Genomic DNA, 18944 nt, shown 5'->3' on the forward strand with positions numbered 1-18944 from the left:
AATATTAAATTTTTTAAAGATAAATCACAATTTCTTATCAAAAACAGAGTACTACCCTACTAATGCGTCAATCAAACAGCCTGATCACGAATGACTTTATTTTATTTGCAAATAACTTTCTCGAAACTCAAAATATAAATATCAATATCTAAATTAAAATTTTTTCAAAAATTCGTGAATTATCAGCCATATGTATAAAATAATTTTATTATATAAATATTAAGATAAGAAATTTCTGGGATATTTGATCACGTTTTTAAATTTTCTTACGAATTTCTATAAAAAAAGATGATTCTAGCTAGGGCAACGAGGGAGAGTGAGGGAGAAGGTGAGGGAGAGAGATGGGCGAAGACGATGATAGGGGTTTGCTGTGGAGGTTGCCGGTGATGAAGATGCAGGACCTCGGCAAGCTTGGCCCTGGGTTCGGAATCGGCGCCGGCTGTGGCGTTGGCTTCGGGTTCGGCCTCTTCGGTGGTAACTATCTATCCGGTTTATCTAAAGCTTCCATTCATTCGTGCTGTGATTTTTCTTGGATTTATAATCGAATTCTATTTTTAGGAGATATAATTTGAATTCATGAAATCATGTATGATTTAGGTGTGGAGGTTGTTTGCTAGATCAATTGTGCATTGTTGGGGAAAAATCCTTGTTTTTTGTTGATTGTGATTGATGTGTTGATGATTTAAAGACTACAAAATTGAATTTTGTAAATTAGGGTTTTAGGGTTTTAGGGTTAGGCTTTGATTGAGGAAGAGAGGAAGAAAAGAAGAGAAGAGGGAAGCCATTTTCCTGTGTTTGGCTGGATGAAGAAAATAAGATGAATTAGTATGTGAAAGGAATGCATGAATTATTTATTTATTTATTTTCCCTGCATTTCCTGATCTATACAATTCTAAAAAATTAATAGGTTTGAATACTATGGCTCAATGCTAGTTATCTGGTTAGACTTCTCTATGGTCTTCATTTTCTCGGCATAACTAAAATTTCATTTAATTTCCTTCCTTTTGCCAATAATTTTGTTGCTCTGTAGAAATGCAAGGTAGAGACTGCTTAGACAATGGTTAACTAAGCAATGCTATTTTTCACAAATTAGAAGAGAAGGAGAAGAGCCGCCTGCAAATGCTTCTCATGATTTCTACAAATTAGACTTTCCCCATTGAATTGTCATTGTAATGTTTATACATGGTGTTGCGCATCTTGAGTAGAAAGGAATGGTTATGCTTGAGTTTGGACATGCTGCTTGTGCAAATATCATTACCGATGTTTTAATAGCTTTAGGCTTAATATAGTTTTTTAAGTATGTGTCATTGGTGAAGAATGTAAAGGTTATGAAGTTCTTTTTACTTAATTTGTTGATGTTAATGGAAAATTTGGCATTGCCTTCACTCCCTGCTCTACAGGGGCCGCTTTGGGGGCTGGGGTCCCCGGTTTCAAAATCGGGTTTGGACTTGGTGCTGGATGTGGAATTGGTATGGGTTTTGGCTATGGTGCTGGGAGGGGAATTGCGTATGATGACAAACAGAAATACAGTAATGTGGGAAAGCTATTGGGCGGCGGACCTTGGAATCGTGCAAATCTGTAAGTGCTTCTTTGTCAGCTGGAGAGTCATTCGATAAATCAATTTTTGTTGATATCCTGGAATTTGCATGTGCCTTTTCCTAGCACTAGTGATGCGGTTATAAGTCGCAAATGTCCAACAAAAAAACATAAATTCTGTTCTGCAAGAAATGCTATAAATTACTAGTTACTGATTTCTCCAAAAGGTCAAATTGCAGGATATCTAAAGACTTCATTGCATGATGTGGTTTACTTTATTAGTTTTGTTTTGGTTTTCATACAAGTATTTATAAACCTTTGTCCTGCACTGATTGTGAAGATGCATATTGACCAAAGAATTTTTCAGGTGATTTACCTTTGTATATAGCTTCAGATTTCATGAAAGAATCATAAACTTTTATCTTGTGCTAAACATACGTAAATCGTTGTGTTCAATGGAGCACACAAAAATCCTGATGGAAAATCTGAAAGTGTTCCTTAGACATCCAATTATTCAAAGCCTTTAACTTTCAGCTTTTTCTTATGCACATAATCGTCGTGAAAGATTGTATTTCGATTTGTATTTCAGATTTGCAACTATAGTTTCCTTAGCTTCTTGTCGTGTTTGAACTTGTTCTTCTTGGTGCCACTATCATTGTGCATACATGTTGCCCAACTCTGCACTACTTTCACCATTGAATTTCAGGGAAGGAATGGAGCCAATGCTTGATGAGTTTTTCTTGAACACCAAGAAGCTGATAAGAGCTGCTAAAAGAGAAATGGGAAAGTGGAGGTGAACTAAGGCCAAAGGACAGCACTCCGTTGATGCACTACTAGTGACATGTACTAAGCTTTCATATTTCATATTAGGATTGATGCAAAGTCAAAACATTGCTTTTGAATATGATCAATGTCTAGGTATGATAATCTTTTCATTTCATGAAACACTGTTTAGGTCTTATGTTTTTTGATTGAGAACCTTGTCAAGCTATCAGTGTCTCGAGACAACTGACTTAACTGTTGAAAAACGTCAAGTATATGTTGAATCAAATATTTGTACTATGTTGAAAATTCATCATTCATGTCAAGCAGAAATGTCATGTTATTGCAGACATATCAGGTTTTAGTTTCTAAGAACTATATCACTTGAGTTCTTGGTGAAAACTAGAAAAAACACACATTGCTACTGCAGTGATGGATTATTTCACTGTAAAGAATACCACAACACAACACAGTTGCTCTCACCAAGCTCAACTTTTCAGTAGCCATGAGTGCATAGACTTCATGTTACCTGCATGCACATAGTGACAATTCACAACCATGTTATTTTCGATCATCAAACACAATGAAACTCTCATTTATATTCAGCAGAAAAGCACATACTCTTATATAATTTTCATGCAGCTTGATCATCTTTAGCTTCATACCCAAGATGCAGAGCTGTCTGATCTTGGTTTGAGTAGTGTGGTGTTGGTTCCAGCATGTTAATGTGGTAGTAGTTCCTCGAGTCGAAAGTTGGGAAAAGTGTCAAACTCTGCCCCGGCTTGCACGATTCGCGCTTGCTGCACCCGCTCATTCTCCGATATCTAATTCAGCAGAAATAAAAATTCGAATCTCTTTGACAAGTAAAGAACAGACATGTACATTTCAATGTTTTTTTTTTACCTTTGCTCTGAGATACATATTGTCATTTTGAAGCTCAACTTCCTGAAATTACAGATTACTTAAGAAATACGTCGAACATTGCATTATTCAAAGAGAAATCATAACAAGGATTGAAGGATTCAAAAGGGCTTACTCTTTTCTGCATGTACTCAATTTCAGCAAAGAGTAACTCATGCTGATTGAAATAGCAGAAATTGTTTGTTAGAAAAAATAAAAGGAAATTAGTAACTTTATTATTATGTTAATGAAATTTCAGTTTTTTTTACTTTACCTTCTTTGATCTAATCCTTGCAATGCCTCTCTCAAGTCTGTTTTCAAGTTGCTTGAGCTCTTTGACACTCAAAGAACCAAGAGCTTCACCTACCAAGTGCCTGAAAAACAGCAAAATTGATCTATGTTGAGAAGATAATTAAGATAATTGAGTATGTTAATTATGATTATGGAATTTAATTATTTTGTTAATGACAAACGCTTGGCAAATTAATTACCTGTTTGCATTCTGCAGAATGTTGATTTGGTGGCGAAGTTTTGCTGCCTCTTGTTGGTAATATTGCTGCAATAACAATTAAATTGAGGGCTTTTTAACAAATATTGTACTCAAATAATGAATAAAAATAACTAAAATATCTCTTATAGCTTATATATATATATATATATATATATTTTTTGATAATGTCGACAAACCTCTCACTTCAACTAATGTTTTGATAAGATGGAGTTGATCTCTCAATCTCCTACTTGGAATAAAAAAAGTTACAATCCTTCTAATGTGAGGGTGGTTTTAATATGTATATTTGTGAAATATATGTTCGCACTTGGAAAGAAAAAGAGTTACAATCCTTCTAATGTGAGGGTGGTTTTTATATGTATATTTTGTGAAATATATGTTATAACTATGTATGGAATAAATTTATTTTTCAAAAATATATTAATTTATATAATTACTATATTTATACACTTAATAAAAATATTTGACATATTAAAAATTTTAAGGCATTATAATGAGAACGAAGTAAAAGGATAAAGTGAATTAACGAATTAAATTATCGTTAACTCAAGGTCTGTTTGATTCTCACAAAGGTACAGTATAAAAGTACAACACATCACAAGTTCTTGTACTACATCACAAGTGCTTGTCTTGTGCCTCGTTTGATATTCAAAGACAATATAAAGTTAGTATAAGACAATTATATATATAATTACTGTAATACCTTCTATATACTCTTATGTTGTTTTGGAATAAAAATTGTAAAAAAAAAATATTTTAAAATTACATAGCACAAATATATTTTTTTAATTTTTAAATATATTAACTACTAATTACTTATGAAAAATATATTATAAATTTTGCTAACATTTCTTATCTTATTAAAAAACTAATTATCTTGATATTTTTAACTAATAATTCACAAGATAGAATATATTTATTATAATTAGATATAAGAAGTATGTGATCTAAAACATAATAATCTTTTTTTACTTAACAAATAAACCTAAAAATTTTGCATAAACTGGTAGATCTCGGAGAGTGCCCGGAAACCCTAGAACTCTCAAAGAGAAAAGAAAGCAAGAAAGAAAAGAGAAAAAGGAGAGAGATTTGAAGAGGAGAAGAGTGCGTGGCGGAGGGGAAGGCCGGGAAAGGAGGGAGCGAAGGAGGTTCACGGCGGTGGATGAGATTGGTAGAGCATAAAATTTTTGTGGTTAGGATCCGGTTTTGATTAATTGTTGTAATTTTTGGATTTGAAATGGACAAAATTAACTTTTGTTGTGTTGTCCCATAACTTAAAACTTGTACCATGGTTTTGATGGGACAAATTTTTTTCAACTTGTGATGTTCTCAACCATATTGTTGTGATGTACCCTAAACACAATTGCAAATCAAACAAGGAAATGTCATGTCCCTCATTTTTTTCACTTATCAAACAGACCTAAGGTGTACATACACACAAATATACATATAAATATATAGGAGAGATTTTATAAGAATGCATCTGTAATTTCAGGTATTTTTTCAGGGATTATATATATATACACATATATAAACCTTAAAAATCTATTAGAATAGTTTAGATTTAAAAGCTAATAATATCATGCCATTATTTGAAACTGTTTGTTTTTTTTTATATTTTATTTATAACAATATGGCTAATATTTTCATCTCATATATATAATGTTGATATCCAAACAATACCAAATGAATCTCAATAACTAAAGTTTCTACTAAATCATGCATGAATCATTGAATACTCATATTCAAATAAAATTGACAGTTGGAGTAGCAACATGCAAACATGCAAAACTCAATCAAGTTCAAGATTTATGTTCATGTTTGTGCAGAAAAAAAATTGGAAAGAAACAATAAGATGGAAGTTTTCTTAAAGAAAACAATATGAAGTTAGGAAGATAAATTCAAGCATTCAAGTAATTAAACTCACTAGTGTTATATATATAAAGAAATTAAAAGAGAAATTAATGAAGTTAATAACACTTACTTGAGAGTTAACTTCTATGATTGCAGCGGAATTTGAATTTGCAGCACATGCTTTCTTGTACTTCTCAATGGTTGATTTTATGCTGAAATATCAACAATTTTCATATAATTTTGTGATGCAAAAGCTTAAGATAAGATAACTATTCATTTTTTAAGAAAATAGCATTTTATAAATAAAATAGATAAACTACATATATTAGACTGAGTATAAAATAAAGCCCAACAGGATAAAAAATGAGAGAGAGAAAAAAAACTAACCAGAAATTAGAAGTGCACTAGCAGTGGAGATTAACAACAACAGCATACAAATTAACAATATGCTAAACAACAACAGAATACAAAAAATAAAAATAAAAATAAAAATTGTGAGACAGCAGAAGGAACTATGGAAGCACTAGTCACCCCTCAGATGTTGGAAAGCATTGGATTTATTAATATGTTTAGATAAATGTTAAGTTTTTCTTTCTTTCTTTTAGACTTGTTATATATATATATATATATACCATCTTTTGATTTCTTTGATATACATTTTGGTTCCATTGTAATAGAATAACTCAAAATTTAAATCCTGATCTAAATTATTAATTCCTTTATTCTAGTGTTTGTTATTAGATGATTTAACTTTAAGGTCTTATGTTTACTTGAGAAGTTGATATTCAAAATTTCAAATTATTCTACATGCAATGAGATTGCTTGAAAGGAAAATTTATTATGTAAATGTGGATCATTCATTTCAATCATAAGTGCTTACAACAAAAATGAGAACAAAGGACAATTTTCAATTAGGATTATTAAAGACATTTAATTAATATTTATAGTTTTGTGCCTATTTTGGTGAATACGATTCTTCTTTTTATACTCATTTTTATGTTATTTCATCAAGCTCTCATTCACATTATGGAATCAATGATATAAAAGGCATGCAAATATTAAAAAAGAAAGATGATTAGACAAAAATAGCCGAAGAGTTTATTGACATAATATAAAAAATAAATATAGAGAAGAACCGGAAGATCTATAAAAAAAGATAGAAAAATAAACAATGAGATAGAAAGAGCTTTACAAGATTGATAAAGTGTGCAACTTGCTTTTGGAATGTGAATTAGTGATATAGCATAAAGAATAAATATAAAGAAAATATTGTAAAGAAAAAAGAAAAATGATTGGTGAAACAAAAAGAGTTTTATGACATTGATAAAGAGAATAACTTGCTTATAAAATGTGAATTGAAAACTAATTGAGATAATATAAATAACAAGTACATTAAAATAAATAAATAAATGAACAATGAAATAAAAAGAGTTCTATGAGATTGATAATGAGTAGAGATCGATAATATGTGATTGTGAAACATTTATCCATACATACATATAGATGTGTATTTACATACATAATACATTTATCAAGAGAGTTAGTTGTTAAAAAGCATATTATTCTCTACTGATACATGCTTTATCACCTACTAGAAGGAAAACAAAGCATTAAGCCATCAAAGCATAGGTAGTGAAAACATTGCATGTATATATATATATATATATATTTCTATTTCTATGAATTAATCATGCATGCAGTTTTCAAAAAAAACATACATATATATACACATATATGTATGTATATATTCCTTTTTCAAGAGCTAGGCAACAACAATTACTTACTGAAGGATTTAAGTTCTTTCTCCCACTTGAAAAGAAAACACAAAAGAATATTTAGAAATTATTTAACATGAAGCATTATCAAATAAATGTCTTTTTCTTTGGACTAAAAAAGACAATGGCGTGCAATGCATGCATATATGTCTATGAATGATTTATGCATTCTATTTTAGTTTCATTAAAGTAGTCACAGATTTACCAATCAAACATTGCAAGCATATATGTCTATGAATGACTTATGCATTCTATTCTAGTTTCATTAAATTAAGTAGTCACAGATTTACCAATCAAATTAACTCAATTTTCAAACATTGAAAATAAAAAAAAAGTAATACTGTGAACTATATATTTTACATGAAGCATAATCCAATATATATATACATATATTGTTCTTTAGACCAATAAAACAAAAGCACGCAATACAAATACATATATTTCTATGAATGACACATGCATTCTTTTCAACATCTAATTAGCCAACTATAATTGAAGATTTTTGTTTTAATAAAATGGATTAATCACGAATTTGTTAGAAAATCAAACCGAAACATATACTTGAAGATTTACTAATCATATTAACTCCTTAATTTTAAACTTTGAAATGAAAAAAAAAAATACATCTGAACTATTTCAGATTAAGTGTTGCCAATCTCTTATTCTTGAATAAGACCAATAAAATCAAAAGACACGCAATGCATGCACATATTTCTTTGAATAAGTCATGCAACATTCTTTCAAGATCTAATTAATTAACCAACAATACTTACAGATTGACTACTCTAATTAACTCCTTAATTAATTTCCAAATATTGGCAAGAAAAAAAGAATATTTCTGGCCCATTTCACATGAAGCATTATTCAATATATACATGTCTTGTTCTTCAGACCAATAAAAACATTAAAAACAAAGGTGGTGAAAACAATGCACAAATATATATAATATATAATATATATATATATAGTTTCTATGTATGAATCATGCATGCATATATTTTTAATGGATTGTCAGAAACTGCAAACCAAAAACCCTTTTTGTTCTGTATAACCATCATATCCAACATATCTGTATATCTCCAGCACCAGACGATGAAGTTAAGGTTTCTTCTTCTCAAAAGAAAAGCAAACCACAAGGTACAGTCTTTTTTAAGGTCAAGTGAATAGTGAAATGGTTATCATCATCAAGCACACTCCCCAAGACACACTTACAAAACCACAAACAATCCACAAAGGCAAGCACAATCAACCCCACCACCACTCAAATCACAACACCAGTTTCTGTCACTTGAAAGGAAAGAGAGGACATGAGAAGACCAAACTATAACAAAGATCACAAACATGATTTGAAAGCAGGCAAAGAGTGAGGATATATCAAACAGTGAATGAATGAAGACAACCAACCCCTTATTCTTTCCAACAATCATAAATACTTTCTCATCATGTTTTCTTCTCAACTATAAATATATATATATATATATATACTTTCATGCATATATATATATATATATATATATGCAAAACAATATATAGAAAGGAAAGTTTAGTTAGGGTTTACTTGTTGTTTGAGTATTCATAGAGACGGCCTCTGCTGGAGAAGACTATGAGGGCCACCTCAGCATCACAAAGAACAGAAAGTTCATAAGCTTTCTTCAGAAGTCCATTCCTTCTTTTGCAGAATGTCACCTGCCTGTTTGTAGTGTTCTCAATCCTCTTTATCTCTATCTTTCCTCTTCCCATCTTCACTTCCTTCTTTCACTAACCAAATCAAAACCATTATTTTTTTTCTTTCTAAAAAACACACAGACAACACAAGAACAAATCAATAAAAAGAAAAGAATTCTAATCAAGAAGATCTTCTTAAGGAACAACAAACAAACAAACAAACAAACAAACAAAACCAAAGTTTCTGAAAACCAAACTGAAAGAAATTAAAGAAAAGATCAAAACATACAAAAGATGGAAACTTTGGATTAGAAACCAGAAAAAGATATCTTTTTTCCTACAGTAAAACAAAAACAGAAACCACACATGGTCTTAGATCATCCTCAAACTCCAAAAATCCAAAAAAATAAAAAAAAACCCCCGAAAAACAAATGATGAAAACCACCAACTCTGATCAGTTTCCTCACCAGAAATATCGATGATCAACCTCCTCGTTTTCCTCTGTGTATGTGTGGAAGTGGAGAGAGAGTTGATATTCCGGTAAGTCCACTTCCTGGTCGAGTTCCGCGAATTCCGAGGGTGGAAAACGAGTTACATAAAAGCCACTGCATGGGCCTGCGCTTTCCGACCAGATGATTTCTCTTTTTCAATCCAACTCTTCTCATTATCTTGCACCTCTTCACCTTCATTACTTATACTGTTCTTCCCGTAAAGTACAAAAAATAAGGGCATATTTCCACAATTACCCTTTTAGGTGTTGTCTTTGGACTATGTTAGAGAAGATGAGGTTCTTGAGGAACAGGTTATCAGAGAGAGCGGGTGCCGTGGTTGTGAAAGCGCGCGGGCGAAAGCGATAGCCAAGAAGAGCTTTCACTCACTCCCTCCGCACGTGCCTGCCAGCTCATTTCCTGTGACCCGCAGGAACGCACTTGCTTATCTGGATCCAGTGGAATAACTTGTATTTCCACTTTGTTTTATTTCATTTATTTATTGACTTTTTTTATAAAAAAAAATTTCATTTGGTTAGGTTGATTTAAGGTAAAATAAATAAAAAATAAATAAATAAACTATATTTGAATTAAACTTTAATTATGGCATATGAGGGATCAAAATCTAATTAGGGTTGACTTTCACACAATGTGATAATTTTAGATCAAACAAAGTTTTTATTGTTAAAATTGTTAGTTTTTGTTTTCAAATCTGGTGTGCTGTGTGAAAAATGTTTTTGAGAAAACACTTATAATTCAATAATTTTCACCACAAAGTGTATAAGAGGATGAGAGTTTAAAACCATGCTTATACAGTATTATTCATGTACAGTACACTAGAGATTTAGTATTGTTCATTAGAGTTATTTGCTGATCATAATGTGGATCCTCTATGGGAGGAACAATATTTTCTCCCTCTATTAGAAAGATATATCTCTAAAAAATCGTCAAATCAAATATACTTCTATATCAGCCTATCCCTTTGATAGTATTTGCCACTTTTGTAAAAAACAAAAATATTCTTTTTAATCAAATTGAATGGTTTGAAATAAATAAATAAATAGAAGTGGTTCGTTTTATTTTATTTTATTTTTTTTTCTTCAGGAATCTTAGAATTTCAAAGAAGTCAAGTCAAGAAAAATAACTAGTCAATTATCACTAGAATTGGCAAATTTATGGCAAATGAATTCTTTCTAAATTACTTATCAAATAATTAATTTTAAAAAAGTAAAAAGAAATTAAAAAATATATAATTCTAATTTGTTAAAGTCATGATTGGGAGAGAGTTCATATGATTAAGAAATCATGATTTTTTTATTACATTAAATAAATTATTTTTTCAATAAATTTCATGATGAAGAAACATTAAAAAAAAATTAATTACTATTATTTAAAAAATATTTGTAAGAAAATTAATCTCTAAATTTTCTATCAGACAAATTTAATCTCTATATATGTTATGAATATTGATTTTTTCCCTTGATTTTTGCACATAACCATTAAATAATGGAGCTTTTAATCATATATAGATTTTGTTAATATTAATAATAAATAAGAAGAAATATAAAAGAAAGTCAATATGATTAGTGATATATAAATTAAAATTTTGAGTATCATATATATGTTAACACATGTTAATTATTTCATTATATTCTCAATCTATCATAAAGTTTAATTATAACATTCGAGTTAATTAACCAATGAGAAAAACTTATTCCAAATGTAATAGTATCAAAATACCACCAATATAAAATCATGCTAAGCAACAAATATAAAACCTAGACAATATAATCTACGCTAACCAATACAAAACTTATTCTCAAGCATATCAAAATATAATTAATCTATGCTAAGTAACAAATATAAAACCACCGTCTTAGAGAAAAATCTAGATGCCATGACATCTACCTAGCTTAACAAAGAAAATATTAAAGGCGTCTACATTCATTATAGAACAGATAACACACATTACACGAAAGTCTTATTATTCAATCGGTTCACATGAAACCTTTATATACATTAGAAATTTTAAGATATATACAAAGAAAAAAACCCAAAGGAGTCTACATTCATTATAGAACACATAACACAATTTACACAAAAAGTCTTATTATCCAGTCGATTCATATGAAATCTTTTATATACATTCAAAATTTTAAGATATATATGAAAAAATTTCTTCTAAAATAGAAGTCAAAAATCATGAAGAGAACCATAAAAAAGAATGCTACACAAAATATCAAGGTGGGTTTTTTTTCCCTCTACCTATTTTCTCATAATTCACAAATATAACAAATAGACTTTTTACATAATTATCAATATATATATATATATATATATGGAAAAATAAAGTAGATATGAATCCATAGAGCATTGAAAAGGATGGAAGGAAAAGAGGGCGAGATGAGGAAATTGATTGGCATGTGAAGATCTTGGCCAGCATTGCACATTCCATATGGAGCAATGGGAAGCCTAAAATCAGTGATATTGGCCATTGCTTTCCCTTTCCCATTTCCATTGTCCACTAATAACAAAACGTCACACAAAGAGCTGAACCATAGAATCTACTACACACACACACACATCTCCCCCTTTCCTTTTTGGCATATTGTTCTTTCCTCTACTGACACTTGCATTGCTTCTTTTCCTTCCATTTTCAACCTATTTCAAACCTATATTTACATTCCATATACTTGAGATTACACGGATGGAAAATTTATATTATAAGAGTTTTGTCTTTGGTTGAACAATTTTTGTTTTAATAAAAATAAATAGACCACCATTTTATTAAAAATAACACTTTATACTATCATGATAAAAAGCGGGAAGAGAAAAAGAACTAGAAAAACAAATACGATAAAATATGAAAAGAGGCCAAACAATCCACCGAGAGGAAAGTGAAATTGAAACGAAGCAAAACATCAGTCAATAAAAGGCACAAGTGATATTAAAAAAAACAATCACTAGGTGGATTAATCATCCTAAGATTATGTTGAGCGATTTGAAAATCTAAAATTTGAAACGATGTTTGAATAAAAAATAAGAAATAAATTTAGACTGAAATTCAAATTAACTACGTTGAAATGTATAAATTTTTTTATTATGGATAAAGACCATTAATTTTGTGATTTAGACACAAACAATCCAAAAATAATAAGAAATAACTTATTACGCTCAATCTAAAAATAAAGAGGCTAAGAGCTCTTATTCCTAGTCCAAATCATACATGTAGATTGATGTACACATGATATTAGTATAGGTACTCTATATATCATAATATTTATCGATAATTAACAAATTTAACAATTTTTTTTCATTATTTTCCTTCTGTGAAATGGTGTTACATTAATTTATTTCAAAATAAAACTTCTCCAAAATTCATCCAAGAAGAATAACAATAACAACAACAACAAATCTTATTCCATTTAATAATTAATAAGATGTTTGACCCGTAACCAATAAACAAAGAGTGTATTCCACGTTTTCATTCGTTATCTTATATATGTTCTTTTAATTCGTGTACAAACAGTATTGGTATTTAGGTACCTTATCGTTATAGTTGTCAAAATTTAACATGTTGTACTAAATTTGTTATGATTTCCACTTTAAGTTAGTGAACCAATTAAGTTAAAATAACCACCTAAAAACATATAGTTGAGAGATGGTAAAAGGACCACAAGTTTGTGGTTGCACCATCTCTTTTTCCTCATTAACTTTGATGCAACACCCCCACTACATTCCTTTATTGCAACCTCTCTTGCATGGACCACCTTTCTCTCTCTCTCTGTCTAACTTGCCAAGGTTGAGAAACTTACATGCAGGATTTCTCCATTGATGAAATATGAGTTGTTCCAAGTTCCAATACCTAGTCCCTACTCATTTATTGCTTCTTTGGATGCCTTTTTGCTATTCTTATGCTACTGAAACTTTGTTTCTTAAGAAGCATTTTAGCACAATATGGTGATGAAACTTCATGCTTCTTGTTTTTGGTAAAGATATGTCTCATAGATCTAATTCCTTTATGTCAAGATTTTTTTTCCCTGCTTTGATGGTGGTGTAAAACTATATTATATGATAATTAAACTTGTTTTAGTGAAACAAAACTGAACACATTGAATATATGGTTGTTTTGTCAGAGTTGTAACAATTTATATGTCCCACATACTTATCAAATCACATGGAATTCACAGGAGAGAAAGATGGAGAGAGAGAGAGAAAGAGTCACATTCATTGCTTTTTTTAGCTAAACAGCATAAATTTCTCTCACAAACTTAAAAGATGAACAGAACACCAATGCATGAAACAATGGTGGACCAGAGGAAAAGGATATCTATATATGATTTTCAATCTTGTAACTCAACTTCTTGCATTAGTTTACTGTAAGATTTTGAAATTTTTTTTCCTAATGGTTGTTCAACAAGAATAGAATTGAGCATGATTGGCTTATCATCAGAAATAAAATAAAATAAAATAAAGGGAAAGGTTTTTGGTGAGGACAACTTTAGCATGAACATTAAACTTTGGTCAACCTTAAAAGAATAAGAATATGATGAACAAGCATGACTTTGATTGGATGGAGAATGCAATGTGAAGTCTCACATCCCATCACTTGTCATTTGATGTGTTAGCATTGAGAGGGAGTGCAGTTTTGGATGTTCTGTATCAATGAATTATCAGAATTGATTCATTACATCAATGAAACAGAATGAGATTCTTTGCTTTTATTAATTTTTCAATTGAATATGTGCTTGATTTTTGTTGGTGATTGCTGTAACTTGATTATGCACTTGACTTTTTGATCCTTTTTTTATTGATTCAACTTTTAATGATGCAGGGAAATAAAAAATCAACTTTGTTCTGTTTGATCTCCTGTGGTTTAAGAAGTTTGCAATATTACTGTTTAACAAGTTCTGAGAAGATCCTCATTTATTTGGAAATGTGATGGCTATATTGAGTTATAAATTATACTCTCAAAGAATACAATTCTATATAATATTTAATAATCTCATTCTGCTAAAGATTTCATTTTGTTATTTTGTCACATCTGCGATAACATTCAACTGTTTAATTTGCAGTTAAATTGCAGAAATTCTAACCATGATGCATGAAACTGAATTGGTACAAACAAAAAAGAAAACGTTTTTCTTCAGAAATTAAAGATCATTCATGACATCATGGTTAAATTCAAAGTCAAAAAAACAAAGACCAGCAAGTCCACACCTGAAAAACTCATGAAATTTCATAATCTCACCTGCTTTGATCATTGCTGACATAAACAACCATTGAACTAGGAAAAGCCTCCATGCTTCTCACATTGCACTAATTCCCTTTTTATATCTAATATTAACATCAGAAAACAAAACACTAGTTTTTCAGTAATGGATCAAATCCCTCTTCTTAGTCCATACAGAATGGGAAATTTTGATGTTTCCCACAGGTATGCACCCAATTCAACAACCTTGATCAGTTATAAAAAAAAAAAAAAACAGTTTAATCTTTGTATGTTCATTCATTAATGGAATTGCAGGATAGTTCTAGCTCCATTAACAAGACAGAGATCATATGGAAACATTCCTCAGAAACATGCAATCTTATACTACTCACAAAGAACAACAACTGGTGGTTTTCTAATCTCTGAAGGCACTGCCATTTCTCAGACTGGAATTGGGTAATTAGTTAACTAAAACTGATTAATATCCTCAATGATTCTCAGTTCTAAAACTCTGAAAAACCTCATGAAGGTACAAAGACATCCCTGGAATCTGGAGCAAAAAACAAGTTGAAGCATGGAAACCAATTGTTAATGCTGTTCATGAGAAAGGTGGCATCTTTTTCTGCCAACTTGGACATATGGGAAGAATCTCAAACAATGGTATGAAGCTAGACCTTAGTTCTATTACACATAAGGATAGTTTATATGAGAATATATATTTACATCTATATAGACTTCCAACCAAATGGGAAAGCACCAATCTCAAGCACTGATAAGCCAATCAAAGGTTTCTCACCTCCAAGGAAGTTAACAATTGATGAAATCCCTCAACTAATCACTGATTACAGAGTTGCTGCAAGGAATGCCATCGAAGCTGGCAAGTCTCTTTTTTTAAAAAAAAAATTTTCTTAAAATTTTTTTAGGCTCCTCTGATGTTATGCTAATACAAACAGTTTTGTTCCAGGTTTTGATGGAGTGGAGATTCATGCAGCATTTGGGCACTTACTGGAGCAGTTCATGAAGGACAACATCAATGACAGAGAAGATGAGTATGGAGGGAGCTTGGAGAAGAGATGCAGGCTAACATTGGAGGTAGTGGAAGCCATTGTTGATGAAATTGGAGGTGATAGAGTGGGGATTAGACTGTCACCATTTGAGGATTTCATGGAGAGTGGAGACTCAAATCCTCAAGGACTTGGGCTCTACATGGCTGCTACTTTGAACAAGTATGGAATTCTCTATTGCCATGTCATAAAGACAAGAAGCAGTTCTTGTCTTCATCTTCTACCAGCCATGAGGGAAACTTTCAAGGGAACATTCATGGTGGCAGGGGGTTTTGATAGAGAAGAAGGGAACAAGGTGGTGAAGGAGGGAGGTGCAGACATAGTGGCATTTGGAAAATTGTTTTTGGCTAATCCTGATCTTCCAAAAAGATTTGAACTTGATGCTTGTCTTAACAAGTATGATAGAACTACTTTCTACTCCTCTGATCCTGTTCTTGGATACACTGATTATCCATTTCTTGAAGATGATTCTTGTGAGAAAAATCAAACCTTTAATTGATTTATAAATTTTAATTCTATGTGGTTGTATGAAAACCACTAATTTAATAATTTTCAAATGAATGATGTGTATTGAGACAAAATGAGCCTTTTTTTCCGTCATAGTAGAAGATCGTATAACACTTGCGTTTTGCAAGAGAATACCTTTGGAAGTTGTTGATCTTTAGGAAGAATGAATGGTTGTCATTTGCTGACAGTGAACCACATGGAAATGTTAATCAGGGTGTTCTTTGAAACCAACCTTATACTATTAAGTTGTGCTAAGAGGATTCTTTATTCTTGACAAAGAGAGGAGAAGAGTAGGAGATGGAGCCAATCCCACTCATGACTCCATACCAGATGGGAAAGTTTAACCTTTCTCACAGGTCAGTGGTTCAAATCCATGTGCTTTTTTTCTTCTCTCCCTCTCTCTTGTTTCTTTGTCGAAACATTTATAGAGAAAGTGGCATCTTGTCTTTGTTACTGCCCTTGTTGTGCGCTGTTTTTGTGGTTGTATAAATTAAGATGAACAATGACACCATTTATCAAGTACAATTTTGCAGAAAAAAATTAGAGCTTTTTATATATATATATATATATATATTATTATTGAGATCTGATTGCTATTCAAGTGTTGTCAGATTGCTTATTATTCTTTGATGGTGAATGTGTTCATTTGACAACTTGGCACTTTTTTAAGTATTCTTCTAGAATGGCAAAATCTATGCAGCATATAGATCATACAGTGAAAAGAGTTGATGAACAAGAATTTTGCAGAAAAAAGAGAGTTTTTGCCAAAGTTCTGATTGATGTTTTGCTGGTATTGTCATATAGCTTCTTTGATGAAGAATTTAAAGACAAGTTGACATCCTTTTATTTTTAATCCTTCTATTTTTAAGCAATCCATGAACAGACAACATGGAACTAACAGTGAAATCATCTTACAAACCAAAAATTTGCAGAAATTGAGAGCTCTTGTTGAAATCTTGTTGTTATGCTATCAAATTTGTGATGTTTATGTTGTCATAGTTGTTGAATATGCCCAGGGTGGTTCTAGCACCATTGACAAGGCAGAGGTCCTTCGGCAATATTCCTCAGCCACATGCCATCTTGTATTACTCCCAACGGACCTCGAAAGGGGGCCTTTTGATCACTGAGGCCACCGGAGTCTCAGACACCGCACAAGGGTAAAGTATTTGACAAAGCAAATATAACTTTTCGATCATTATTTGAGATTGCAATGGTTTTGGTTGTATATCAGATATCCAAATACACCCGGCATTTGGACTAAAGAGCAAGTGGAAGCATGGAAGCCTATTGTGGATGCAGTACATGAGAAGGGTGGCATCTTCTTTTGCCAGATTTGGCATGTTGGGAGGGTTTCCAATTATGGTATGCTTATTTAGTGTTTGTTGCATTGCTGCAGTGGAGAATAGACATAGATTGGTGTAAGATTTGTTGCTGATAAACTCATTAAATTGTACATGTAGGTTTTCAGCCTAACGGACAGGCTCCAATTTCATGCACGGACAAGCCATTGAAGCCGCAAAAACGAGCCAATGGCACAGATGTTGCTGAATTCTCCCCTGCTCGTCGGTTGTCGACAGAAGAGATTCCTTTGGTGGTCAATGATTTTAGAATTGCTGCAAGAAACGCTATTGAAGCAGGTAAGAATGATTCCTCCTCTTCGGTAGTTGAAAAGATATTATTTGAAGAACTTGTACAAATATTTGGTCAATGCCTCAAAAGCAAAAAAAAAAAAATTACTTTATTTGATTGATTTCAAATTTTCAAGAACTGGTCAACAAAAATACATCAGATATGATCAAACTGAATCTGACCATGGGGAAAATGTACAATGAAAGGTGTCAATTTCATATTTTGTGATGCATGTGTACAGGTTTTGATGGAGTCGAAATCCATGGCGCACATGGGTATCTACTTGATCAGTTCATGAAGGACAGTGTCAATGATCGCACTGATAAATACGGTGGAAGTCTGGAGAACCGGTGTCGCTTCCCGCTTGAAGTGGTTGAAGCTGTTGTTAATGAAATTGGAGCTGACAGGGTTGGCATCAGGCTCTCTCCTTATGCCAGCTACATGGAATCCGGGGATTCAAACCCCGAAGCTCTTGGTCTTTACATGGCCAGTTCATTGAACAAGTTCGGGATTCTGTTCTGTCATATGGTGGAGCCTAGGATGATTACAGTTGGCGAAAGACTTGAAGTACCGCACAATCTTCTCCCAATGAGAAATGCTTTCAAAGGAACATTTATTGTTGCTGGAGGATACAACAGAGAAGAAGGTAACAAAGCAATCACCGATAATTATGCAGACTTGGTTGCTTACGGTCGATGGTTCTTGTCCAATCCTGATCTACCTCGGAGATTTGAGTTGAATGCTCCTCTAAACCAGTATGACAGGTCTACTTTCTACGTTCCTGATTCAGTTGTTGGATTCACAGATTATCCATTTCTTAAATCTGATGCTTAGTGCACATTTATATTTGAATTGTTATTGAAATAAGTTGGCATTCTTGAATTTGATTGTCATTGATGCAAGAACAAATCTTCAACATACTTTGTTAGTTCTGTTTACCATTTACAATACCTGTCTCATCATTTGAATACCTTTTTGTTGCTTGTACATGAACTACAATGAACTCACCTAGAAAAGTCATTTGGGCTTCACCTCCATCAA

At 31.7% G+C, this 18944-nt stretch overlaps 4 protein-coding genes across 4 annotated transcripts; 3 read left to right on the top strand and 1 right to left on the bottom strand.

Moving 5' to 3' along the window:
* The first annotated feature begins 281 nt into the window (after window positions 1-281).
* On the top strand, window positions 282-2611 carry LOC120261519 (glycine-rich cell wall structural protein). The gene is made up of 3 exons (XM_039269437.1): window positions 282-474; window positions 1401-1578; window positions 2243-2611. Exons 1-3 carry the CDS (start codon window positions 342-344, stop codon window positions 2331-2333), a joined length of 402 nt encoding a protein of 133 aa, XP_039125371.1. The 5' UTR covers window positions 282-341; the 3' UTR covers window positions 2334-2611.
* A 3-nt stretch (window positions 2612-2614) lies between these two features.
* LOC120261517 (agamous-like MADS-box protein MADS1) lies at window positions 2615-9653 on the bottom strand. The gene is given in 10 exon segments (XM_039269436.1): window positions 2615-2827; window positions 2920-3059; window positions 3061-3122; window positions 3202-3243; window positions 3335-3376; window positions 3473-3572; window positions 3690-3754; window positions 5694-5775; window positions 8897-9096; window positions 9471-9653. Coding segments are annotated over 8 exon segments (702 nt in total). The 5' UTR covers window positions 9079-9096; window positions 9471-9653; the 3' UTR covers window positions 2615-2827; window positions 2920-2932.
* A 5137-nt stretch (window positions 9654-14790) lies between these two features.
* On the top strand, window positions 14791-16388 carry LOC120262376 (12-oxophytodienoate reductase 1-like). The gene is made up of 5 exons (XM_039270475.1): window positions 14791-14928; window positions 15019-15159; window positions 15233-15363; window positions 15437-15580; window positions 15668-16388. The coding sequence occupies exons 1-5, from the start codon at window positions 14870-14872 to the stop codon at window positions 16264-16266; spliced, it is 1074 nt and encodes a 357-aa protein (XP_039126409.1). The 5' UTR covers window positions 14791-14869; the 3' UTR covers window positions 16267-16388.
* A 99-nt stretch (window positions 16389-16487) lies between these two features.
* On the top strand, window positions 16488-18812 carry LOC120262375 (putative 12-oxophytodienoate reductase 11). The gene is made up of 5 exons (XM_039270474.1): window positions 16488-16630; window positions 17291-17431; window positions 17506-17636; window positions 17735-17911; window positions 18145-18812. The coding sequence occupies exons 1-5, from the start codon at window positions 16572-16574 to the stop codon at window positions 18735-18737; spliced, it is 1101 nt and encodes a 366-aa protein (XP_039126408.1). The 5' UTR covers window positions 16488-16571; the 3' UTR covers window positions 18738-18812.
* The last annotated feature ends 132 nt before the right edge of the window (window positions 18813-18944 follow it).

Source organism: Dioscorea cayenensis, chromosome 5, assembly GCF_009730915.1.
Source record: "Dioscorea cayenensis subsp. rotundata cultivar TDr96_F1 chromosome 5, TDr96_F1_v2_PseudoChromosome.rev07_lg8_w22 25.fasta, whole genome shotgun sequence".
NCBI lineage: Eukaryota > Viridiplantae > Streptophyta > Magnoliopsida > Dioscoreales > Dioscoreaceae > Dioscorea > Dioscorea cayenensis.

Coding starts and splice junctions, on each gene's coding strand:
- LOC120261519 (XM_039269437.1), top strand. CDS start 342: ATGGGCGAAGACGATGATAGGGGTTTGCTGTGGAGGTTGCCGGTGATG. Junction 475..1,400: donor CGGGTTCGGCCTCTTCGGTG/GTAACTATCTAT, acceptor CCTGCTCTACAG/GGGCCGCTTTGGGGGCTGGG. Junction 1,579..2,242: donor CCTTGGAATCGTGCAAATCT/GTAAGTGCTTCT, acceptor ATTGAATTTCAG/GGAAGGAATGGAGCCAATGC.
- LOC120262376 (XM_039270475.1), top strand. CDS start 14,870: ATGGATCAAATCCCTCTTCTTAGTCCATACAGAATGGGAAATTTTGAT. Junction 14,929..15,018: donor AATTTTGATGTTTCCCACAG/GTATGCACCCAA, acceptor ATGGAATTGCAG/GATAGTTCTAGCTCCATTAA. Junction 15,364..15,436: donor GGGAAGAATCTCAAACAATG/GTATGAAGCTAG, acceptor ACATCTATATAG/ACTTCCAACCAAATGGGAAA.
- LOC120262375 (XM_039270474.1), top strand. CDS start 16,572: ATGGAGCCAATCCCACTCATGACTCCATACCAGATGGGAAAGTTTAAC. Junction 16,631..17,290: donor AAGTTTAACCTTTCTCACAG/GTCAGTGGTTCA, acceptor GAATATGCCCAG/GGTGGTTCTAGCACCATTGA. Junction 17,432..17,505: donor GTCTCAGACACCGCACAAGG/GTAAAGTATTTG, acceptor GTTGTATATCAG/ATATCCAAATACACCCGGCA.